Genomic DNA, 26,238 nt, shown 5'->3' with positions numbered 1-26,238 from the left:
GGTAAAACCTTTTATGACAGGAGGCGGGAAGCAACAGAGGCTCACCTTAGTTAAAAAGATTTCGTAACACAGCTTGGCCCACAGCAGCATCTGCAGCATTTGCCGATTCCAGACAGTAGAGTCTCGTAAATGTGTGTCTGCTTGACCACGTTGCAGCTCTGCAGATCTGGCGCAGAGGCACTCCAGCAAAGAGGGCGGTAGATGATGCCACAGCCCTTGTCGAGTGTGCTCGCACCTGAGCAGAGAGAGGCTTTCCTGCCCGACAATGGCAGAAAGAAATGGCAGAAGAGATCCATCTCGTAATAGATTGTTTAGTGACTGCTTGTCCTTTACAAACTCGGCCATAGGCTACAAAGAGCTGGTCTGACTTTCGAAAAGGAGCGGTGCGCTGGATGTAGAATTTCAGGCAACGTTTTAAATCCAAGGAATGGAGAGAACGCTCAGCAGGAGACTGAGGGTTGGGGAAGAAAGTTCTGAGAATGACGGGCTCATTCAGGTGGAAATCTGAAGGAACTTTGGGAATGAATTTTGGATTTGTCCGTAAAGTAACAGTGTCTTTAGAGAATTGAAGAAATGGAGGTTGTGTTGTGAATGCTTGGATGTCACTTACTCGCCTTAATGACGTAAGCGCAAGTAGAAGAGCCACCTTCCACGTAAGGAATTTTAAGTCCGCTGAATGGATGGGCTCAAAAGGAGGTAGGAGGAGCAGAGATAAAACCAGATTCAGGCGCCAAGAAGGCGGAGGACGACGTATGGGCGGATACATTCGAAAGAGGCCTTTGCAGAACTGTCGAATGATCCGAGAGGAATACAAAGAGGTGGTGCCATCATGCCGAAAGCGGGAAATCGCTGCTAGAAAGACTTTAAGAGTGGAATGAGAAAGTCCTGACTACGCTAGAGATAAGAAGAAAGGCAGGATGTGCTCCGGCTTGGCGTGCATTGGATCAAGGGATTCCTTGTGAGACCAGACACAAAAACGCTTCCATTTCAATTGATATGTTCTGATGGTGGAAGGAGCACGTGCATGAGCTAGCACCTTCCTGCACTCCGAAGTGATATTCAGACCTGCAAACTCATTGTGTTCAGGTTCCAAGCATGTAGTTGGAGATAAGCCGGATCCGGATGGCAAATCCGCCCCTTGTTCATGGTGAGCAGGTGAGGCAGAGGGCGAAGAGGTATCGGATCGCACTGAGACAACAGTAGGAGGTCCGAGAACCACGGGCCACGTGGCCACCTGGGCGCAATCAGAATGAAGTGGCATGGTTGGAGCTTCATCCTGTGTAGGAGGCGCGGAACGAGAGCGAGCGGGGGAAAGCGTAGACGAATTCGCTCGACCAATTAATCGAAAACGCATTCCCGCTCGACTCTCTGTGGGTATGCCAACTTGCAAAGCGTAGGCATTTGCAGTTGGTTGGAGTCGCAAACAGATCCATCTGTGGATGTCCCCACTGGCGAAAGATGTACTCCAGAGTGGGTTGGTGGAGTTCCCACTCGTGATTGTCCGCCAAAGATCTGCTGAGACAGTCGGCAAGAGTGTTGGAGACGCCTGGCACGTGAACTGCGGTCAGGTGAACTTGGTGTTGAATCGCCCAATTCCAGATTTCTTGCACCTGCTTGGAAAGCAGAAGAGACCTCGTACCTCCCTGCTTGTTGAGGTAGTGCATGCTGGTGGTGTTGTATGTTCACATCAGCAGTGAATGGCCTTGTATCAGAATCCGGAAAGACTTCAGGGCAAGGAAGATGGCCAAGAGTTCTAGACGATTTATATGCCATCTGCTTTGAGCTGTCGTCCACTTGCCCTTGACTGACATGCCTTCGAGGTGTGCCCCTCAGCCCTCTAAGGAAGCATCCGTCGTGAGGATGAGTGAAGGAGGTGTTTCCTGGAAGGGCCGACCCGCGGCGTTATTCGGAAGATGAGCCCACCATTCTAAAGCTGATTGAATGCGGGGGGTCAGGAAGAGTTTGTCGTTGAACGACCCCGAAACTTGTTTCCATTGTTTGTCCACCTCCTCCTGTATGACTCATGTGAAGTCTGCAGTGTAGGATCAGATGTATGCAAGAGGAGGCCATGCCCAGAAAATATTTCAAGATCCGGACAGAAACTGACTTTTTTGATTTGAGAAAAGCGACCATCTTGAGTATGCAAAGTTGTCGCTCCTGGGACACAAACACCTGTGCCAGACGAGAATCGATTAAGGCTCCTATAAAGTTTCTCTGTTGTGATGGGCAAAGATGAGACTCCTCCTGATTCACGGAAAGGCCCAGTTCGTGAAAAAGAGACAGACAGGTCTGAGCATGCTGTTTTGCTGTTCGACGTGTCTGAGCTTTTATTAGACAATCGTCTAGATAAGGGTAAAATTGAACGCCTTGAAGGGGAAGGAAAGCCGCGGCTGGAGCCATGATCTTCGTGAAGACTCTCAGCGTTGATCGAAGGCCGAAAGGCAACACCTTGAACTGGAAGTGCTTCGATCTGAGAGTGAAGCGAAGATATTTCCTGTGTTTGTGATGTTTTGGCACATGGAAATATGCATCTTGGAGGTCGATAGTGGAGAGGAACTCCCCGGGATTGAGGTATTGCAAAATTTCCAGGAAGGTCAACATTCGGAAAGTTTGTGATTTGATGAATTTGTTGAGGGCTCGTAAGTCCAGAATGGGTCGCCATTCTCCCGATTTCTTCTTGATTAAAAAGAAGCTGGAATAAAAGCCCCTGCCCTGTTGAGCTCGAGGAACCACTTCGACAGCCCCTTTTTTTTATCATGATCTTGACTTGAGCCAACAGGTCTTCGAAATGAGGTGGTGGGGGAACCAGAATGTCGACGGGTGGGTGGAAATATTGTAAACTCGAGAACATATCCTTTCAAGATGACATCCAGGACCCAACGATCCGAGGTGATATGAGACCAGTTGGAGAAGTTTTGGGAGATTCGACCTCCAATTTACAGAGTCGGAGAAGACTTGTTGGGGAAGTCACTGCTTTTTGGAGGTGTTTCCCCCTCTGTAATTATTTTTCTTCCGATAAGGCCGTGAATCGGACTGGCGATTCTGAGATTGATAGGTGTACCTTTCTTTGTTGTCGCTATAGGAGCGATACTGGGAGGAGCCACGAAAGTTTGAGGAGCCACCTCTGCCACGTGCTCCACGAAAAGGCCGACTTCTTAAGGAACGAGCTGTATCTGTGTCCTTTTTAATGGATTCAAGAGCGTCGTCAACATGCTTGCCAAAGAGTGAATCACCATCATATGGCACATCAAGAATTCTCGCCTGCACCTCAGGCCGAAAAGCTGTTGATTTGAGCCAGCCCTGGTGTCGTAAAACGGCGGTTCCAGCAAGTTGTCTGAAGCCTGTTGATGAGATGTCGACAGCACAGTCTATAATCTCTGCAGAGATTTTTTCTCCCTCCTTGACTATCGTCTGGGCCTCTGTTCGGACGGAATCTGGGAGCTGATTAATCAAGGCCGCGATCTCAGACCACATCTGGCGGTCATATCTCCCGAGGATGGCCAGGGAGTTCGCCGCTCTGACCGTTGTTGCAGCCATGGTGGTAAACTTCTTACCAATAGAGTCCAACCGGCATCCCTCTTGGTCTGGAGGGGAGGTGAGAGGAGTGGCCAGATTCCTTGAACGTTTCTGGGCAGCCTGCGTTACAACAGAGTGCGCCTTGGGGTGAGAGACAAGGCATACTAGAGAGTCTGCAGGCGCCTTGTACTTTTTGTCTAGACGTGGCAACACAGCTGGGATGGAGTTTGGACGTGCCAGAAGTTTACGGCCTTCCTGCCAAATAAAATCAATGATTAGGATAGTATGAGTCTGTTTAAGAGTCTGATCTTTTAAGTCGTAGAGGAAGCAATCCGTTTGCTGCATCTCTAAGGTTAAATGGAAGCGTTTGGCAGCACGCACCATTATGTTATGGAAGCTTCCAATGTCCACAGGCGGGGAAGGCAAAGGCGATGTCGGTGGCGTAGATGGCATTTGAGCTCTATAATCGTCCCAATCCGCGAGGACATCATCTTGATCAGTGTCTTGATTGACATCCGCGTCATCATCAGTATCTTGCTGTTGTTGGACTGGCGATTGTGGCATCTCCGTATGTACGGGTGTTGGCGCCGCAGGTTGAAGAGTTGGTGAGGTAGTCGCAGATGGAAGGAACATGCGATTATAATCGTCCAACATATTTTGCAAGTTGATCACCAGAGAAGACAGTATTTGAGTCATACCATGCACATGCGGTGCCTCAGAATGAGCAACGTGGACAGGAAGGAGAGCACATCCTTCCTTCTCATACTCATCATCTTCCTCCTGGCACTTGATATTAAGTTCAGATGGACTATTTGCAGGACGAAAAACCTCATTCACGTAGCAACCATCATCAGAATCGTCTTCTGCAGACTCAAATAATTTTGTTGGCAGAGTTTCCGTCATAGGACTCAAAGGACAGGCCGTTTCACCACTGAAGCTGTAACCACTGTGAAAGTAGACATCTGCTGCACTGCCTGCATCAACTTTACGTCTATCGTAATGGATTTGTGTATATTGTTGTTGGTTGATGAAATCAATTCTATGTAGTTACTATGATGAATTCTATATGCACAATTGAATTTTTGATCTATCAAACAAATCATGAATAATACATAAAATAAGAAAATAAATCTGTTTTGATACTTTACTATGTATGTACGTATCGCCTTTAATAGGGTGGTTTATCTATTAGATTATAATACTTTATACATATAGAGGTATTCTTATTAAATAGGCTATTGTTTATATCAGCATCTAGCTATAATCTTTCTATACTACCACCGTAAAAGTAGTCGCTGTAGCGAGTGAATGTTGCGTCGTCGACGGTCTCGTAGACGAGATGGCTGCAGATGGCAATGGAGCCCTCGACGGAGATAATATCTTCTCTTTAGTCGATGTAGATTTCCGTGCCGTCGAGGGAGTAGTCGACGAAGATGAAGCCGTCGACATAGGAGGAATCGTCGGCGTAGACGGCACCATCAACGAGGATCTTGCCACCAACGTAACTGTGGATGAAGGTGTAGCAGTCGACGAGGTCTTGGTCGTCGACGAGGTCTTGGTCGTCGACGAGGTCTTGGTCGTCGACGAGGTCTTGGTCTTCGACGAGATCTTGGCAGTCGACGAAGAGGTGATCGTCGACGAAGAGGAGGCCATCGACGGAGGGCGCGTCGACTGGGTCTTCGACGATGAATGCTTTAGCACAAGCGTCGACGAGGCAGGTTTTACGGTAGTCGACGAAATCTTAAGAATAGATGGAATAGGCCTCACCTCTGGGAGCGTTGACGATGAGGTAGCTGTCGTCGTCGTAGTCCTCATAGACATCGAACATGTAGTCAACATTGGCACAGCATTGACAGATCTTGTGGTCGTCGACGGACGCGTCGACGGTCCCGTCGACGAGCTGGCGCCCGACTTAGACGACGAGGGCACAGCTTGGGATTGCGACGCCAGAGAACCAGGTCCCGTAGGCGTGGAGACTTGCAAATCCCGTGGGGAGATAGATTTTGAAGTGTCAACGAGCTTCTTTCTCTTCAGAAAAGGAGATGGCATCTCAGTCTCTGACCCACGCTTGAAAGAGGCTTTGGAATGGAAAGAAGACACGCTTTCCACGTCAGAAACCGGGTCTTCCGAAGTCTTCAACTTCTGTAGCCACAGAAGGAGAAGGCCCTCTCTATCCTTCAGTGTCTTAGCAGAGAAGGTCCTACAGAACTTGCAGTTCTTAACTTCATGGTCCGGATAAAGACAGTAAATACACTTACTGTGAGGATCTTCATGAAAAAGGCGAAGCTTTCCACAGGATGAACAAGGTCTAAATAAAGATTTTTTAGTTGTAGGCATCTTCAGAGATGAAGTAAGCAAAAGAGTTGAAGAAACTGAGCAGAGCTCATGGAGACTCCCTTCACACGACGTGCGGTAGAAAATTTGAGGGCTTGAGCTTCTGAGGAGAAGGTTCTAGAGGGTGCTGTTGCCTGATTGGCCGGAATGTGGACCATTATAATGACTAGGATATGTTACTGAAGTGAATTCTCCCTTTAAAGCCTCTATGGGTTTTCTTTCAGTTCAATGGTACTTTTAACTTTACGTATATTTATATTTTATATGTATTACATTTCTTATGTATATGTATAATTATATATTTTTTCTATATGTATATGTATATATTTATATATATATATATATATATTACTACTATTTTTGTACCGTGGGACTCCCACTTCGACGACGGGGAATATTCAAGCATGTGAATCTATGAAAGACACCCCTAATACTGGAGAACTGCAGTTATATACACATGCTGTGTAAGTCCAGGAATGAGTCTTCTTTCTATGTTCCAAATGACATTACATTTGTCAGGCCATTCTGTTTGATGCCTATGTGGACTGTGTTGCAGTGGGCAATTCTTAAATGGATGACTGAGCCAACTGCACTTGCTTCAAGTTGAAAAGGAGAGAAAGACAGCTTCATAAACAGCTGTATTGGTTGGCGACACAACATGCATCATTAAAACAGCCTCTATGAAACCAGCATCCTCTCTAAAGCAAGAACAGCAAAGGCAATAATCCACTGCTGGAATCATTGAAAAGACCGCCTCTGGAAGTGCTAAGCACATAGAAGACCATCTGTACAACATAGAAGGTGTTACAACTGGATACACCATCAGGCCAAAGAGGGAAGGTCTCCCTACACCTCTATCGTCCAAAGTACAAGAAAAACCCAAGCCTCTAGTGCATATTTTCAGGCATACCTCCCAGAATTTGGAATTCCCTTCCAACTAAAATACGCACGGCCACTTCCTGACCTGCAGAGTTCACACCACCTGAGCTATGCTACTAGCATCGGAAGCTGGGACCTGTTATATACACAAATATCACTACAGTGGAGCGCTTCTGCCCACAAAGTTCGTCCCAGTTGAAAGGGGTTTTACTTTTTCATAGTGACAGCTCTAAAATGTTAAGGTTTTCCTTTATATCGAGTTGAAGCTACCAACAGCTTCTACCAAATTTTCAGCTTGCCACCTCTTCCTGAGCTTAACCCTTTGGAAGAAATGGGGTGGTAGGTGAGGTTGCCACATTGTGGGAGGAGTGGAAGCGGGGATCCTAGTTTACCCAATGAATCGGTCACTCTTAATCCTCCACATGAATGCTGTTTTTAACTATTTGGTGCCAGAGAGAAAGTAAGCTGTGGTAGATCTGAGTTAAAAGGTAGTAGAGGCCCCTACCTCTTTTTTCCCTTATAGGAAAGTGCCCCTTTTTGCATGGTTAACCCCTAACTTTTTGCCAGATATTTGATGCCAGCTTGAGTGTGCCCTATGTTGTGTCCCTGCCAATCAGATTGCCATGGGCTGTGTTGTTTCCCAAAACTGTACCTTTGTTTCCACAATTGTCACAAAAATCCACTGCTGGAGTCATGTAAGTCCCTTGTAAAAGGTACACCTGGTACCAAGGGCCTTGAGACTAAAGAGGGCCTCTGAGGGCCGCAGCATGTATTATGCCATCCTTAGAGATCCCTCGCCTTAACACCCACACACTGCCATTGCAGGCAGCATGTTTTTGTGCAGACCAAACTGAACAGTCTACATGGCATACATCCCTTGGTGCCATGCCTATCAACACTGCCTATGCTATGGGTAAGCCACCGCTCTTACAGCCCTTAAGGGTTGGTGCACCATACCACAGGTGAGGGCATAGCTGCATGAGCAATATGCCCCTGCAGTGTCTGTGCCAATCACAGACATTGTAAGTGCAGTGAAGCCATTCTTGAGTACATGGGCTGGGAGTTTGTCTGCATGAATTTCACAGCTCCATGATGGCTTTACTGAATACTGAGAAGTTTGATACTAAACACCTCAGCATATTAAACCCACACTGAGGGATTTAAAATAAAATGCATCAGAGGATAGCTCAGAGATGCCCCAGGAAAACAACCAGTCATGGTGTGGTTCATGTTTCTGGGTAGCTACCCACCATCTGTCATCAACAGACAGGTTTCTGGATGGCTGGGTAGAGAGTCATCCGCTCTCTGGGTCCTGAAACAAAGCACATCATGGGCAGAGGTGTCATGCCTCCTACCCCAGGATGGGCAAGGATTGCCACCTTTGTTAGCTAGCCCCAGCCTCTGCTGCTGTCACCGGCTGGCTCCCACCGGTTCTGACCCCCACTTTAAGCATGAGAAAGCGCTGGAAACCCTAGAAAGGAAGGGAGGTGTGCCAATCTTTGCCAAACCCCACCCCTAGGTGGGGGAGGCCAAGTGAAGCACACATTTTAGTCCCCTCCATCTTGAAGAGGAGGGGACTCCTCAAGCAGGATAAAGCAGATGCCCCCTCCCCCTGGAGGGTGGCATAAGAGGGGGTGTAGATACTCCAAGGAAGGACTCATTGGTACCAACCCGCACATCCCTAAATCTAGTATTTAGGGGCACCCCTGAACCTTGCTCCTGAGATACAACCTAAGAAGGAGGACCGAAGAGCCGTGCAGCAGTAGAGAAGACAACAACAACTGACTTGGCCCCAACCCTACTGGCCTGTCTCCACCAACAGTGACCCTACTTCCAGAAACCGGAATGGCCCACTGCCAGCAATCTTGAGAACCCCAGGGGACCTGTGCTGCCTTCGACAAAGACTCCTGCCTCCTGTGGACATCAAATTTGTCCAGAAAAGAATCCAACACCATTCTCTGGGTACCGGCGGATCCACCACTCTACACCAGACGCCCATCACCCAAGTTTGAGTGACCTACCTATCCTGTAAAGTCTCCTTGGCGATCCCGACCTTGTCTGTACTGGTGACTGACATCTCCAGGACCACCTCCTTGAGGCCTGCATCCTCTGCTCGAAGGTTCCCCCGACTTGATCCAGCTAAGGAAACCAGACACCAAAAGGCACCCCTGCATCCTCCTCCCCCCAACTTTGGGGAGCCCAGCCGAAGGTGACCAGTTGTCTCCCAGCTATCCAACTTACCTGTCCAGCTGCTGGTCGCCTTCACCCAGCCTCCTGGTACAAGTCTGCAACCTTTGTCCAAAACCGACGCCCTCCATTGAAAGCATTGGGCGCTCAACACTGATTTGCACCCTGCACCCGATTCCACTGTGCCGCTGTTGGTGTAGCTTAGGTGCTGACTTGTGGCCCGCCCTGTGCTTTTCAACCCCCTGGGCATTTTTCCCTAAGACTGCAGGTACCTACCTGCAAACTGTGCCTTTTCGAGGTACCCCCGGCTCCACTGGATAACATTGGGACCAGTGATCACTGCGCCCGGCAGCCCCAGTGCCGATAGTGGTGCAGTACCTACCTGATCTTGAACCTTGCCCTGTGTTGTCCCAAACCCCTAACGCCTGGGGATGTAAGTCGAATATTTACCTGCAAACTGCTTAACATTGTTTTCCTCCAAGGACTGCATTGTAGTTCTATCTATTGCACTGAAATGTCTAACTTTAACACTGCAAAAGAATACATCTGTGCTTGATTGACATGTATAGAACTATTCTTAAAACTGTACAACATACCACTGCATTTACAAAACATAACTGCATTATTAAAAAGTATTGCTTCTTTTACAAAACTGTCAAACTTACCTGCACTAATTGATTCTTGGTTCTACAATAAAATAAAGTAATAACTTTTCATACAAACAATTGGCCTGAACGCAGTCTGAGTTTATGCTACCCTTTCTTGCCTGAGTGTGTACAATGTATTTATTTATTTAAAAGGTTTTATATTGCGCTGGCTCCACCCGGGGGTATCAGAGAGTTTAACGTTGGAATGACAATAGTACATGGAATGCAAAACAGTGGTATTCAAATGAAGCATTCAGAACATGGACTAAGAGAACACATTGAGTAATATAGCTTGAATCAATAAAAAGTGCAAAGAAGTGGCTATTTACGAAACAACACGTGAATAGAGTCATTACAAATTATTAAACGGTATAAAGGAGGTAGACTCATTTTGTGAAGAAGTAAGGGTTGGGGGAGAGAGAAAAAGGGGGAGGGGAAGTGTTAGAGAAGGGGTGGAAGGGGGAAAGAAAAAGGTGAAGGGGGAAGAAAAAGGTGAAGAGGGGTAGGGAAGGGGGTGAATAGGTGAGGTTGACACAGGCGGGGTGAAGAGAGGGGGGGAAGGCAATGGTCTCAAAGGGAAGGGGGAGTTTGCAAGTATGGTAATAGAAGGATTAAGGACCCCAGTATTTGTTGAGTAGGTGCATTTTAAGGTCTTTTTTGAATCTGGCGTACGAAGGGTTGAGTCGTAGATCTTTCGGGAGGGCATTCCAGATGCTGGGAGCCTTACCAGAGAAGAAGAGAGATTGTGCGGCTTTCTTTTTTAACGTAGGGGGTAGGAGGAGGAGAGAGTTGGTACTTCACATTGGTTGGGTCCTGCCTGCTTTATTGAGTTTGTTTGAGAGGTAAAGCGGGGTCTTTTGATGAAGGGCTTTGTACGTAATGCAGGCTATTTTATAGGAGGATCTGCCTTCGATAGGAGGCCATTTAAGGGTCTTAAGTGAAGGCGAGATGTGGTCAGAGCGCTTGCAGTCAGTTGTAAGCCTGGCCACTAGGTTGTGAACAGATTTGATGGGGGCAAGGTGAACTTTGGGAGATCAAGAGAGTAGGGCGTTGCCATAGTCAATTTTCGAGAGGACTAATGATTGGACAACAGATTTAAAATCTTCCGCTAGAATGAAAGGTTTGATTTTTTTGAGATGTTGGAGCGCGAAAAGTGCTCCTTTTACCGAGTTTATTATATGGGAATGGAGCGTTAACTTATTGTCAATTGTGATGTCAGGGGATTTTACTGATTCGGATAAGGAGAGTGAACAGTTTAGGGCACTAAGGTCGGTGATGCATGTTTAGATGGGGAATGAGTTGTTTTTAGGAGAGAAAAGAATGATCTCAGTTTTGTTTGGATTGAGTTTGAGATGGTTGGAGTAGAACCAGGTTTGTATATTAGGAAGGGGGGGTGTTAAGGTGTAGGACATCGGAGTGGGATTTAATTTTATAGTACAGTTGGGTATCATTGGCATACAGGTGATAGTTAATACCGGCTTGTTTATGTGTGAGGGTAAGGGGTTCCATGAATAGGTTGAAGAGAGCATGAGAGAGGATAGATCCTTGGGGGACACTGAGGGAGACAGGAGTGGGGCTAGAGAGGCAGCTTTGGATTTTGATTTGCTGGGTTCTGTGTTGGAAATAGGAGGTGAACCAGTTGAGGACAGTTCCATTAAGGCCGAAACGAAGTTTAAGTTTACGAGTAAGGCTGAATGGTTAACTGTATTGATTGCCGCCGAGAGATCAAGCAGAATGAGTAGGCAGGATTTGCCATTATCCCGGGTATGGTGAATGTCATCAACTATATTTAGCAATGCAGTTTCAGTGCTGCAGCCTTTACGGAAGCCGGATTGTAGGGGGTCGAGTAGGTTGTGTCAATGTGTTTATCCAATTGAAGAAGGGCAGATTTTTCAAGGGCTTTGGAGAGAATGGGGAGGTTTGAGATGGGCCAGAGGTTATTTGGGTCGTTAGGGTGGGCCTTAGGGTTTTTAGGAGTGGGGGGGACTTGGACGAGGGTAGACGGGAGAGGGTCTTTTGTGTGAAAGGACGATTTTAATTTGGGCAGGATGTTAAAGACTTTTAGTACGGAAACTGGGTGGAAATGTTGCCAGGAGGCATTATTTTTTGGGCTGTGTTATGTCGGGCAAGGTTTCCGGAGGGGTTGTGGGAAGTTGAAGCGGGGAGGAGGATCAGGGGTATATTGGGAGTTGGGAGGGATCTGAGTTGAGGTGAAGGATTTGTCAATTTTGGCGATTTTTTCATAGAAGAAGTTAGCAATTTCTTCACATTTGCTTGTGGTGGCCGTCAAACTGAAGGGAGTGGGGGAAGTTTGGTTTCTAACAATGTTGAACAGTTCTCTGGGTCTATTTATGGCACGGGCGATTTGTGAACGAAAGAAGGATGCCTTTTTAGAGAAAATGTGTTTCTTGTAAGTAGATCTAGCAGTTCAAAGGAGGACGAGATTCGAGGGTGAAAAGTGTTGTCTCCAAGTTCTTTCAGCCAGTCTAAGTCCTCGTCTTTCATTGTTGAGGTCTGAGTTAAACCATGATTTGGACGGGATATTATTTTTAGATTTTTAGTTTGGGTGGTGCAAGTTGGTCTAAGACCTCGGAGACAGTTTTATTGTAGTGCTTAGTGAGCTCATGTGCATTAAGAGAGGGAGGGGTGAAGTAAAGTTGAGCTTGGAGTTTGGCCTCCAGTACACCACGGGGGATAAGATTAACGTTTCTGGTTGAAATTTAGGTTTTGTTGTTTTTAGATGGGGCGGGCGGGGCTATGGAGGCGATCGAGAACAGTATGAGTTGGTGGTCGGACCAATCAATAGGGATGATGTTAGATAGGGATGCCAAATCTTTGTTTGCAATGATGTAGTCAATGGTAGCTCCTTTTGAGTGGGTTGGGGAATGGCAGAGTTGTTTGAGGTTGTTAATCTCAAGAAGGTTATTGAGAAGTTTGATAGTGGGGTCCTCGGGCATGTTCCAGTGAAGGTTTAAGTCTCCATGAAGAGGCTTTTAGAGCTAGAAAGTGACGAATGAGTAAGAAGGTCAGATAAGTTGATCAGCAAAGGGAAGAGGTTCACCCGGAGGGTGATAGATGTTTTGTAGTCATACTGGGGGAACACCTTGAATCTTGAGTTCAGCTCCAAGGTATTCAAAGGTAGCGAAGTTTGTGTTTTTGACTAGGGAGAGCTGGAGTTCGCTTTTAGAGATTATTGCTAATCCACCTCCTATTTTCTTTGGTTGTTCTTTTCTGATGATAGAGTAGCCTGGGGGGAGAGTAAATCAAAGATGGGTGTTGATTGATCATTGAGCCAGGTTTCCGTGAGGAAGGCGATATCTATATCTTCGCTAAGGATAGTTTCGGAAATTTCGGTCTCATGTCAAACCGCCGAGCGGCAGTTCGCAAGCATGCAGGGCAGGGGCTTAAGGTTGTTTTGGAGGGAGGGGGACGAGTGGATGGCGGTAGTTGAGGGGGGTGGCTGGGGGAGAAGGGGGAGGAGAGGGTTCTGCTGGTCCCTATAACGAGTTCAGATATCAAGGAAGAGATATTGCAGTCAATGTTGCAAAGGGTTTGAGTTAGAAGAGTGAGGTTGGACGTTGTTGAGGCAGGAGGAGGGGGGAGGTATGTTTTGAGTAGGTCGGGGAGGAGGTCTGGCATTTCAAGAGGGTGGGAGGTCTGGGGGGGCGAGAGAGGTGTTGAAGCTGGGGGAGTGGGGGAGGTCTGTGAGGGGAGAGAGGGGAGAAAGGTGCTGAAGCTGAGGGAGTAGGGAAGGTCTGTGGGGGGGGGGGGGGGAGAAGAGGGGTGTTCTGGCTGCCGGGGGGGGGGGGGGGGCATAGGGAAGGACGTGGTTGGGGCTGGAGGGGGCATATTCTGAGTTGTTCGGGGTGGATGTCAGCTGTTCGGAGAGGGTGAGAGGCCTGGTGGTGGCAGGTGGAGTGCAGAAGCTGTGGGAGGGGAAGAGGAGTGAACTGGCAGTGTGTGGGAGGGACAGGCATAGAGTGAAGGGGATAGTTATATGGGAAGGAGACGGGATAAGTGGAGAAGAGAGGGAGTAATGGGTGAGTGGAGAGGCAACATCAGAGTTGCGTGTGGGGGGAATTTCGGAGAGGGGGAGTAGGGGCAGGAGGGGGTGTAGTGGTGTGGGCTAGGAGGGGAGTCTGGGGGAAGGAGAGGGGTTAGCAGTGGAGCTAGGGGTCAGAAGTACAATAAATGCCTAACACTGCTTTCTGATAAGCCTAACAGCTCAGACCAGCTACCACTAACTTGAGAGTAAGGTAATATCCACTGGACTCTGTGCACACTAAACCTCACTTTGGTATAGTATATACAGAACCAGCTTCCTAAAATGCTCATCAAAACACCCCAGGAGGGACAACCAGTACTTTGCTTTTATAAGTTATTCTCATTTGATAACCTTGGTAAGGTTTAATTAAATACCTTACTCGAATCCCTGCTTCATAGACCTGCTTCAGAATCATTCCCAACACCGAATCTGTCTTTACTCGTGTGAACCTACGTGTCTGCAGAGAAAGTGAACTTCATGTGCACTTATTGACAAGTCTACGGTTTCCATACCTGTGCCCAGCCGCTCTAGTGGGTTCTGGCGGAGGAGCTTGTAGATGAGATCCTGGGATTCTGGAGGTAAAGCTTCATCACCGTCAGGCCAGGCAATTTCATCTGAAGAGAATAAAAAAGACAAGTGTTACAGAACACCAGGAGAAAGAAATACAACACGTTTAGTGGTGGGTTCAGAGGTCTAAAGGGCATTTGGTAAGCATTGTAACAAGAGGAGTGGCTGCGCCTAAACGGCTGTGTTGAGAAATGTCTGATTCCACCCTTTTTCTGCTCACTGTTCCTACTCAAACCATGATAGGACTTCTTAGAAGTCAAGAAGCCTCGCAATGCCGCCTACGTCATGCAGTTACAAGTGAAACCCATGTGTAGCATGCCTCAGACATAGGCAAAAACCGCAAGAAGCAGACAGACTGCTAGCGGAAGAATATATTCAAGTATCTTAAAATATGTTATAGACATGTCCATAGCACTTCTTGCTGGAACACAAACCAAAGCGCCAAAATGTTAGAGAAGCCCACATGTTGTGTTCAGGTTGGTTAACGGCTAATTGTTCCTTCTTTAAAGCTTTCCAAAGAATGAAAGCTTCAACATAAATCAAGTAAAGTATTACCAATTAATCCATTAAACTCGTAAAAACACTTTTTAAAAGTATAACACATTAATACAGCAGCAAAGGCATTAGGGAATGCGCTAAAATATGTATTTACCACGTGTCCGCAAAATATATGAATACTGAATGGATTTAAGCTTCTCAATGTACAACCGGAGGATGCAAAGTCTGCCAGGTATATTTTAAGAGACAGATGTAAGAATAAGACTGTTTCCGAAGTTTGGAATTTAGGCCAGACTCTCCAATGCTACCATGATCTGTCGCTCTATTACTCGTACCTCAACAGGGGGTAGGAATACCAATTTAGGAATTTTCAACCCATGTCTCCTCTACCACATTTCTCACTGACATGCTAGCTGGCCTCTCTAAGCAATTTATGAACAATATTCTAAAATCAGTTTACTTTTAGGGAAAGATCTGGGCTGTTGTGTGTGAGAAGAGTTGGTGCAGGAGGATTGTTTTTTGGATACCTCGGTGCTCGCATGATCAGTGAGTGCTGCAAACAGAAATGCGTTTAGAGAGATTGCGCGGATACCATTTTGAGCAGGCATCAGTTTAAACCTATGCTCTTGCCCTGCCTAAAATGACGCCTGGGGGAATGTTTTCAGTTCCACCCGTTTTCTGCTTCCTTGCCCCACTTGAATAATGAGATATGAAGGCTGTGTGCTGGGCTGTTCCACCTAGCACTGTCCCAAGTGAGTGTTTTTATCCCCTCGCCTCCTCACATGTTGGTTTCTGAACCTAGTGTGAAAGCGGGCCCATACACAACACGTTTCTAGTTTCAACTCTTAATGCTACAATCATCACTTTCTCTGAAAGTGCTCATTTGAGCCATGGTGCAGGGTTCACAGTGCATTAAATAGAAAAAAACATTTAAAATTAAGCTCGATGATTTAACTAGAGAATAAACCTGGAAGAACTTGCAGCCCACTCAACAAACAAGCATTTACAATGCAACAGTCTCGCCTTCGCAAAAGTTAGTGCTTTTGGCATTGTGTGTTGGTTTTGAAACCCGATAAATAAATGGCATTGTCATGAGTAATAGAGAGTGAGTAATAGAGAGTGAGTAGTAGAGAGTGAGTAGTAGAGAGTGAGTAGTAGAGAGTGAGTAGTAGAGAGTGAGTAGTAGAGAGTGAATAGTAGAGAGTGAATAGTAGAGAGTGAGTAGTAGAGAGAGTAGTACAGAGAGTAGTAGTGAGTAGTAGAGTGAGTAGTAGTGAGTGAGTAGAGAGTGAGTAGAGAGTAGTAAGTGAGTAGTAGAGTGTGTAGTAGAGAGTAGCGGTCCCAACCCCCCCCCACCCCAAACCCCCGGCCTAGGCCTTGCACACTCCCCCCAAGGCCAGAGGAGGGGGGGCAGACTGGACCCCCCCCTCCCCTTCTTTGAACGCTGTGCTCCTGTAGTCTTGTAACTGCCACCAAGGCCAGAAGGGGGGGGGGACCTGCACCCCCTCCCCTTCATGTCTGTAGTCCTTAGATTGTGTTGGGCTCCTCTCAGCCTGATCCCCACCCCTCTGTTTTTTGTTTTTTTTTGCCCCCAAGTACTTCACAGGTCCTTGAAGACCATCTGCGCGTTAATGAGACTTTGTTGTTCCCCCTCCCGTCTAAGAGGCCCGAGTTCTCTCAGTCCAACAATTCGCCCTCCTCTGTAAAACCAAACCATCCTGTTCCTATGAAAACCTTCTTTTATTTTAACTAAACAATGGCCTCCTGTAACCTAACCTTTCCTTTGTAATTCATTCACTTGAAATTTTCTCCCCTGTATCCTCCTGTTCCCATTGACCGCGCTCTGGCACCTTCGGGTAAAGTCTGGGCTATCTAATGGTGCTAGGGAAGGACCACTAGACAATCCTGCAGCTAGTACTAACAGGGCGCAAGTACTGCCGGAACTGAGCAGACCACCGTAAAGGCACACAAAAACCGAGCGGGCACTCCATGGCGCCCCCGCTCCCCCTCCACTTCCCATCCCCCCCGCATCTCCCCCTGACGTCCGCCCCGGCCGCTAAACAGTACTGGCCCTACCCAAATTTCCGGCCGCCATCCCAGCTCCAAACGTCGACTGTGTAAAGTTTGCGCTATAGGTAATCGCATTAAATATGTAAGGCTGTTGTCTCATTCATTAACCTCCGCAAGCACAGGGGGGGGTGGGGGGGGGAAAGGGGGGCAGGTCCCTGGTGGCGACCCACCATGCTCTCCTCCCAGCCCCACCATATTCCTGTGGTCCTGCCCCTCCCCCAACGCATTCACTGCATCGGGCAATAGAAAACCTGTAAATTGCACTGCAGTCTAAATTAGAAGTGGATGCTACAAACTGGCCGAATACAATATATTAACTGAGAATGTGTGGCATGCTAGTGAAAATCAAATAATAAAGAAAACATAACAAGGCTTGCTAACCGAAATGCACTATTCTGTAGTTTTGTCAAAAAACAAGTGTAGCGAGTAGCGAACTCAAGGTACGCTTTCCTTGAACTCTAAAGGAACGAAGGAAGAAATGCCCTCAGTTTCGTAAAGCGCCGACTTTCCTCTTGCAATCACGTAGTAAATAAAGTCAGTTACTGACGGCAGCCAGCGTATCAGTTGTGTCCAGCAGCACGCGTTGAACACCATCCGACATGTGAAGGGTATATTGTGAACGGTCTTAGGTAGTTTATTAATTCGGAAGGAGTTTCGTTCAATTTGCACCAAGTCGTATTGTATTTCACCAGCACATCCACGTTACACATAAGGTGCACACGCCCTCCGTACCTACCTTTTCTATACTGCTAACTCTGAAGTGATCCTTCAGACATTACACAGTCTGGGCCCCAGTCCTCGCTTGTGAGCGGAACGAGACCCTAGTAGAGCAATGAAGCGTTGAGGCCGCCAGCGGTGTGCCATGCTTCCCTTCCCTCTCTATCCACTATTGTGCTCACTTTAACTGCCGATCTGTGTTCCCCCGCCCCCGTGAGCACATTGCTCGTGCCATTGTCCTAAATGCCCCCACACACGCTTCCTGGAAACAATGCTTCGTTGTTTAACTTTCGCTTATCGTGCTCTTCCCTGCCGATGTCAGGACTGGGACCTTCACTCTCTCGACTTGTTCTGTAGCCATACGTATCCCTGTTGTGCTGACCCTTGCCTCCTTATTTGACTACCACGGGGGGGGGAGGAAGGTCCCCAGCTCCCTGCACCATTCACCCCTCTCCTCCCCCACCCCCCATATCTGCCGCTCCCTGCCATGCCAGGTAGAGCAGGCTCCCCCTCCCCCCGCCCCACCCCCACCAATTCGCCAGCCCTTACCATCGGCGGCCCTCCCTGCTCTCCTCATCTTACAAATTCCTTTCCTTTGCTGATTCCCTCCCTCCTGTCACTAACCTCCTATGCTGTGTCTTCCCTGGCTGCCTGCGTTGGTGCCCCATCCCGCCCCCTACCTTGTGGCACCCTGTTCCTTTAGCACCCTGCCCCCCCCCTCCCCCAACCCCCCCAGCCCAAACCCACCTGAATTTTACCGGGACCACACCTGACATTCTAAGCATCCATAGTTCAACTTATTGTTATCCCTTCATGGCAAAGTGAAACTTTTTCTCGTTCACTCTGCTAGGACCCCCCAAAGGCCACCAAGTTCCATGTTCCACAATCTATGCCTTTAGTGCCTATTCGCCACGAGTGCCAATCAAACGATATGCTGATGCTACACATCTATAGCTCTTCTTAATTCTGCTCCCTTTGCCTTGGGGGCCTATTCTCCGAATGGCACCTAACTGTACGTCTCTCGCCCGCGCCCATAACCCTATCTCCCTACATTCTTTCTCCTGGACGCCCCCATCCCCCCAACATGATTCATCCCTCCTTTACCCTGCAATCCGACCCCCATTATGCCTCCTCCATGGCTACCTGCTTGGCGCCCTTTTTCGCTATCATTGCGTGTACGTTCTTGCGCATCCCAGAGTCACTCCGCACCTTCCTTATCTACCTTACGGTTATTATATTTAAGAGTTGACATCACCCTCATACTCGAATGACGTTACCTCTCCGTGTAACCGCAACCAAGACCTCTGCCGGCAGCTCTTGCATACCCATCCCGATCCCTTGAAACCACAGTTAACGTCTAGACGTAGACCCTCCCCCCCTGACTTTCGTCCACCGATCCGTCTTTCCAACCCCCTGCCCAGCATTTCTTCCCTTGACCTCCGCAGTCCGGGACCCCACCGCCGCCCGCCCTGCGCCCATCCACCCCTTGTCACCTCCCGAGCCCTCCCTTCCAAAACAGAGCCCACACTGATTCGAGAGCTGCCCCCCGCCTACGAATGAGTACTTCTCAACACACCTCCAGCAAACCGGACACCCTCTGTGTCTCGCATGCCCAACCAGCATAGACCTTTCCCGCACCTGGCCTGCAGCCCCATCACCCCCTTCTTGTCCTTGAGTCTCCGCCCCGGGCACAACCGTATCCACCCGCCCTGTGGCAGAGCACACCTTTACTCCTGGTCCCCCTAACATCGAGCCCTCCGTGCCGTCATTTATTTTCTTCCCCCTATTGTTGAGGGCCACTGTCTGTGCGGCACCCCGCGCCATCACCCCGTGTCGGCAGTTCTGCCCACAAGCCCTCACCCGCCCCTCCACCGAACACCCCTCCCCACTGTCCTGCCAAGCCACCCCCGTGCTCCCGATCCCAAACATGCATCCAACACTTTACAAGCAGGCACCCTTTCCCGAGCGCCACTCCCTGCGCACAAGTTCCGAGGCCCGCCTCTCCCAGACTTCACACCTACTCTCCTGCGCTCGGCCTCACCCCCTCTGCTGTTATTATTGTTGCCTGAGCACCATGGCAACCCTGCCCCATTCCGACGCACGCCACTGTCCCGCAAGACGCCGATTTGACCATCTCTGTGCGCGATGCCTTTGTCAACATTACTTGGAAAATCTGCGATGTCCTTGCCCACGCGCGGCACGAGCCCCTCGGACAGCACCCCATTCCAGCCGCAAAGAGCCTTGCATTTGCCCACCCAGAAACCAACCCCCAGAATAGCCAAGGCCTGTCCCCGCCCGCTCTTAACATTTACTTGCATTGCACCACTGAGACCCCCGGCCCAGCCACTGTCCCCCTCCCCCTGGGGAGTGGGGGCTGAACCAAGGGGCACAGCGCATCTGTAGAATGCCATGACGAAACCAATCGGGAGACGAGGGGGGGTGAGGGGGGAGGGGGAAGCGGCCATGCAGGGCCTGCCCTGCCCACAGAATGCCATGACGAGAAAAGGGGCGGGACTTAAAAAAAGACCCAGAAGCCCACGAATCGCGTCGTGATGGGGGAAAGAGTGATTGACAACCATCTCTTCCAATGGCTAGCCTCCATTTATACAGCTAGCCAATGGAAAAGAGAGACGAGTCAGACTGCACCACAGCACAGGGAACCGTAATCTGACTGCAGTGCAGCACAAGAAATCAGAGTCTGACTGAACCAGAGTCTGACTGCACCACAGCACAGGGAACCGGAGTCTGGCTGCAGTGCAGCACAAGAAATCCGAGTCTGACTGAACCGGAGTCTGACTGCATCATAGCACAGGGAACCAGAGTCTGACTGTACCACAGCACAGGGAACCGGAGTCTGACTGCAGTGCAGCACAATAAATCAGAGACTAACTGAACCAGAGTCTGACTGCATCATAGCACAGGGAACCAGAGTCTGACTGCACCATAGCACAGGGAACCGGAGTCTGACTGCATCATAGCACAGGGAACCAGAGTCTGACTGTACCACAGCACAGGGAATCAGGGTCGGACTGTACCACAGCACAGGGAATCAGAGTGAAGCTGTACAACAGCACAGGGAATCAAAGTGAAGCTGTACAACAGCACAGGGAATCAGATTCGGGCTGTACCAGAGCACAGAGAATCCGGGTCGGACTGTACCACAGCACAGAGTATCCGGTTCAGACTGTACCACAGCACAGAGAATCCGGGTCAGACTTTACCACAGCACAAGGAATCATAGTGAAGCCGTACCACAGCACAGAGAATCACAGCTGAGCTGTACCACAGCCCAGGGGATCTTCCACAGCTCAGGAAATCAGAGCTGAGCTGTATCGCAGCACAGGAATTCAGAGTCAAGCTGCACAGAGAGCTGTAAATGTGACTGTTCTTTCCCATAACAAACACTGCCCCCGACAAGGAGAACGTCGGATCTGCAGCCAGTTGATTCCGTTATCTTGCTTGCCGTACTCAGAGTTGAAGGCCCAGGTGACAGAGACATTTGACCACCGTAAGTCAACATAACGCACAACAAATCTATTTTGATACAGAGATTACTTCACATTAAGTGTTTGCCTGAATGTTGTTGGGGTGCCAGGTATGAATGTGGTATTCGAATTAGGATGCAAGACTGTATGCTCTAGGTGCTGAAACTAATTTTTAATGAATTAACAGGCAGACCTGTGCTTCAAAGTACTTCACCAAAAGGACAATTTCAGTTTCGTTCTACAACAACCATGCAGTAATAAACAGGATACAACATTTGCATGCCTATGTTCCTGTTTCAGCCATATACAATGTTGTGAGAACACTCACCATGCGAAGAGTAGCACAGAGATCAAAGTTGACTTTAGATTAATGACACTGCAATTACTCATATGATAGCAGACATGGAATGAACAAGAACAAGAGCACTAGAAGGACTTGTCAGGAGGCTTTTAAAAGTTTACAAAACTATCAACCAAAAAAAGCATAATTTCATTAATTGCCATATGTTGGGTTTTTTTAGAAGAAAATATGTCAATGTCACACACCTGAGATTTTAAATAAGGCGTTGTGACTGTAGGTATAAAAACTGAAAGATAACATACCGCTGATAACTTGTCCAAAAAGCTCCTCAGGAGTGTCGCCAAAAAAAGGGACACAGCCAACCAAAAACTCATAGAGAATAATGCCCATGGCCCACCAGTCAACTGGCTTCCCATAGCCCTGTCGGAGGATCACTTCCGGGGCAATGTACTCCGGAGTACCACACACCTGTGAAAGAAGAGAAGAGACATCTCCTGTAAGACAAAGCATTGCAAAACCAGACCATGGCCTGGCACCCTCATCCACCCTTGCTGACCACCCAAAACACCAACCTACACTTTTCAACTATTCCTTTGCCCAGCGATACAACACCAACTAAAGTACTATATTCATTTTAAAATCAAAAGGTTATGATGCTTGTTAAAACACTCATAAAATAATATATAACATAATATCTGAAAGATTAATTCCATCAGTTTACCTTCTTCCACGTCGATGTAACACTGATCCCAGTGGGGAGTATGGCCTGTGGTGGATAAGAGGCTTAAACCATACCACGCCTGCATGTGTGTAATTCAGCACTCACCTGTTTATCTAGGAACTCCCGGGTGTCTTTCTCGATGTGTCCCTCGTAAAGGTTTGTAGTTAGACTCATGAGTCCAATCTTTGAAAGCCCAAAATCTGTCAATTTAATGTGACCCATTGATGTAATCAGCAGGCTGGAAGAGAGAGATGCACTACTTACAGAATGGCATAGTTAAACAAGGTTACAAAAATGAGCAGAAATCCAGAAAACACAAATAAACCGTCTGCCCATGTACTGGAACCAACAGCATTGCTGTTAAATATGCCCATGAACGCTTTAATGACATTGTGGCAATATCACCTGGAGTACAATCATTGAAATTCTATTCTTCTCGCTACGCCGCCCCGTAACATACGTGTAACAGTGCATGTCTGCTTCATAATATTAGAGAGGATCCCGAACTATGAGCACAGGTTTGTTGTCTGTTGTAAGGCTCACACAGTCAAGCTACAGCCTTCCCCAAGCGCATTCACATGTATGTTCTAAATGGTACATACTGAGTCGTATACCAGGTGGTAGAGATGATTCCAGGTACTGTAATTGTATGGATTTGCTTACAGAAATTCTCGTACAGCCAACACGTGCTTCGCTCCCTTCGTGGTGCACAGGCCTGGCACTTTTTCAAAGCTCATAATAAAAATACAATGAAAATGTTGATCCTGGTTAGTTGGAGGTATGGAGTGAAGTACTGCTAGGAGAACAGCATCTGTATTGTTGGTATTATGAGTAGACAGTAGGACCTGTGCGGTTGGCAGTGCTTGATAGCACATTCGTGGTTCCGTCCTGGTTTTATCTAAGTGTCGGTCTGAGAATATTAGGAATTCTGGAGTGAATCAAGTTTAAAGCAACTCTGATCATCTCTAACACCGTCTATGTGAATGAATTTCTAACATATAGACAGACAAATGCGTAAATACTGACTGCAGTGGGAGAAATGGGATAAGGAGGTAGACAGCATCAGAAATCTGGATGTGGTAGTGTTTAAATATATATATTTTTTAAAGATATACAAGAAAGCCAAGCAGGATAAGCAGGGAAGAGGAAAACCACAGATAAGCTTGGTGGGGGGCAATATGTAGATAATAGTGGGGGCAGGCAGGGATGTGAGTAGGAATCAGCACAAGAGGGTGAAAGCAAGAGAAGACATGCACTCCCAAGCTGAAGTCAAAACTAAAATATTTAGAGCCAGGGAAGGACGTATGTTATCCAATCAATGGATTGGTAAAAAAGTCACACTCAGGGAAGGGACAAACACAAGAAGAGGAAGAAATATATTTGAATAAGAGGCAACAATATGACTTGAACCAGAAAGGCAACCAACAGTAAGCAATGGGTGACCCAAAGCCACTGAAAATATTGTGTGCAGTGTCTATTTGACAATACACTGTGGCGAGACCAAAACAGAAGCTAGCACTTTAAAAGTGGAGCAACTCAAGACAGATCAGAAGAAATACAATTAGAAGACAAAGGAGAACCACTGAGGAGAAGCTGTTTTTGAACAGCATTATTCCCTTTGCTAAAGGAGATCAAGAGTAAATCGATATATACTGAAAACGTGCATTCCCAAAAAATGACAGCCATAAACTATAACATGGTCCATGGTCCTTTAGTTAGGGTTTCTATTCTATTTGAACTACCGCTTTCAATCACTGCTTGTTAAAATCTTTTCTTTTAAAGAGGTATGTAACAGCACACTCATATGTGTCTAGTCTTCCTTGAATTAGAAGACGGCAAAAAATGTTGGTCCCAAACAAGAAAAAAAATATCAGTGCCAGTTGGAAAAACACTATTTCCCATCTGGTTCAGTGAAAAAGAAATAGTCATACAGTTATTATTTTAGTGTAAGGGAACAATGCTAGTCAAGAAATCTAAATAATTAGAATAAAATAATGCTAGGTAAACACATTTATATAACAAACATACTTGTCTGGTTTCAGATCCCGGTGGACGATGCCGTAGTTGTGCAGGTATTCCAGTGCCAGCACTGTCTCTGCGAAATACATTCTCGCCATATCAACAGGAAGGGCTCCGATGTTCTTTAAAAGCGTAGCGCAGTCTCCTCCTAGTATGAAATCAGACATACCAGACTATGAAGAAGGCAAGCTTACCACTCTCAAAGTCAAAAGGCTACATCATTACTCTTAATAATATTAACCTTTTAAAACTAGAATAGAGACCTCCAACTATGGGCCACCCAACTAACAATAGTATATAACAAGTGTTATTATAATCGAACTCTATAGTACTTCTTTCATCAGGCTCTGAAAGGTGGCCAAGCCCCACTAGGATTCAAACCTCTCGCCTTTAGGTTTTTGCAGAGGGTGCCTCGATACAATGAACTCTTCTACTAATTTATACTCTCATTTAGAAAAAGAATGGGTTCCAGAGTGGGCCATGAGGCGGAGACCACAACAAGTCTAAGAACTCTTCAGAAGGCCTCTAGGCACACTTACCTTCGACGTACTCCATGACCATGCAGAGATGGCGCTTAGTCTCAAAGGAGCAGAACATGCTGACCACAAAGGGGTTCTCGGCGAAGGTGAGGATGTCTCGCTCGACGAAGGCCTGTTGGATCTGGTTCCTCAAAATGAGGTTCTGCTTGTTGATCTTCTTCATGGCAAAGCGCTGGCGGGTGCTCTTATGGCGCACCAAGTACACTGCCCTGGGGAGACAGGGGCAAGAAGACACCAATCAGATCCAAGGTAGCAAAGCCAAAAGTGGTGACTCGTGTTTCATTAGCTGCCGTCATTCATAAGGATTCAGACGCCCATGGAGCGCTTTTGTAGGAATGAAGCATTTCCCTGCATGTGATGACAGAAAATGTTGTCCAAAGTTGCTTTGTGAATTATTTAAAAAAATAAAAGGTTGACATCGCTTATTACTTGGAAAGTACAAAAGTGACAACGCTGCATCGAAACAATTACCTGCAACAGGCGAGGTGAATGCCTTCACCATGTTAAACCAATGACCAGACTCTGCAGAAAGAATATACTACTCAGTAAATGTGATCTCTGCAGGAACACGTGAAGAAAGCACACTGGAGATTTAAGAATTTAAGACACCTGTGGAAGCACTGGCAACAGCTATTTGGAATATGATTTGTGCAATTCCAAACTCACAGACTGAACTTCCCACAAATGTTTGATCGCATAATTGTATGTACGTTTTCCTCATGACAGTTGCCTGAAATACAATGAACAGCTAGGGTTTTCCTTTTACATTTATGTCTGTTATTTGGTGGATGGAAATAAGTTACATTGTTCGTTACATTGGAACACTAGCATTCCAGAGTTGTGTTCAACAGCTTATTTTCAGGACAACCACTTATGATGCAAAATATTCGAAGAGGGGGGCAATATTTTATTAGATGAGTTATTAGAAGGATAGCTTAGATGTAACACTCTAGAGCTTGTACAATCCGTATAACAAGAGGGATAGTCTTGCCTTGAGACACCTGTACCTATAACCCCAGCCCCCCTCCAACTTTATGATAGCCTTGCTGTCGGAGGCCAAAGCCTGTACAAATATGTAGAACCCTGGAACTGTTTCACTGTCAAATGTCTGATCCTAAGGGGACATCTTCACTGTCTGAAGACTCGTTCTGTAAAATATGTGTTAACCAATGGAGAGGTCTTCTGTCGGAGACCCGAGAGGCGTGCGTCCTGCAGAGTAAGTTTACACTTCAAAGACTGAGCCTATAGGATCTGTGTAACCAGAGGCAAAGCATTGTATAAAAGAGATCCAGACCTGGAAGAGCTCTGTAACCTGCTCTGTGGGGATCAAAGCCTATAAAAATCGATATACCCTGAAACGATAAATTAGCTCATTGTTTTCAATTTCTACTTTGGTTTGCTTCAACTAGAACAGTTTTTTTTTAATCATATGCTGGTCAAAAAAATGTATAACTGAATAAACATAACTGAATATACATGAAGGGCGAGTCCTGCACATTTTTATTAATTTAACAGAGATACCATTATGTGTGAGAAATTTTAATTTGAGACTATAGTAATGTCTGGGCTGCTTCGTACACAACAGGACGGCGTGCATGTGAAGGGTTGTATGGAGACTCCTGTCTATCACCTGTGCAGGACTAGGAAGGTGCAGCTGGGTCAGAATGTCATCACACAAAATGTGATTGGTCAGAATTCCTTGACACAGAGAGT

At 47.1% G+C, this 26,238-nt stretch overlaps 1 protein-coding gene across 7 annotated transcripts in view; it reads right to left on the bottom strand.

Moving 5' to 3' along the window:
* Nucleotides 1-26,238, bottom strand: part of LOC147747076 (microtubule-associated serine/threonine-protein kinase 2-like) — a 1,134,689-nt gene that overhangs the window by 63,943 nt on the left and 1,044,508 nt on the right. For all 7 annotated transcript variants that reach the window (XM_086952330.1, XM_086952331.1, XM_086952332.1 and 4 more), the window contains 5 exons: nucleotides 24,526-24,734; nucleotides 23,996-24,134; nucleotides 22,073-22,205; nucleotides 21,549-21,714; nucleotides 14,121-14,222 (listed from right to left, as the gene is read on the bottom strand). In XM_086952330.1, the coding sequence (XP_086808456.1) occupies nucleotides 14,121-14,222; nucleotides 21,549-21,714; nucleotides 22,073-22,205; nucleotides 23,996-24,134; nucleotides 24,526-24,734 (749 nt within the window). The remainder of the gene's footprint in view (nucleotides 1-14,120; nucleotides 14,223-21,548; nucleotides 21,715-22,072; nucleotides 22,206-23,995; nucleotides 24,135-24,525; nucleotides 24,735-26,238) is intronic.

The sequence above is a fragment of the Lissotriton vulgaris genome, chromosome 1_1, assembly GCF_964263255.1.
Source record: "Lissotriton vulgaris chromosome 1_1, aLisVul1.2, whole genome shotgun sequence".
NCBI classification, from domain to species: Eukaryota; Metazoa; Chordata; class Amphibia; order Caudata; family Salamandridae; genus Lissotriton; species Lissotriton vulgaris.
Note: the sequence above shows the minus strand (reverse complement) of the source record. Positions and strands in the feature narration are given on the sequence as shown.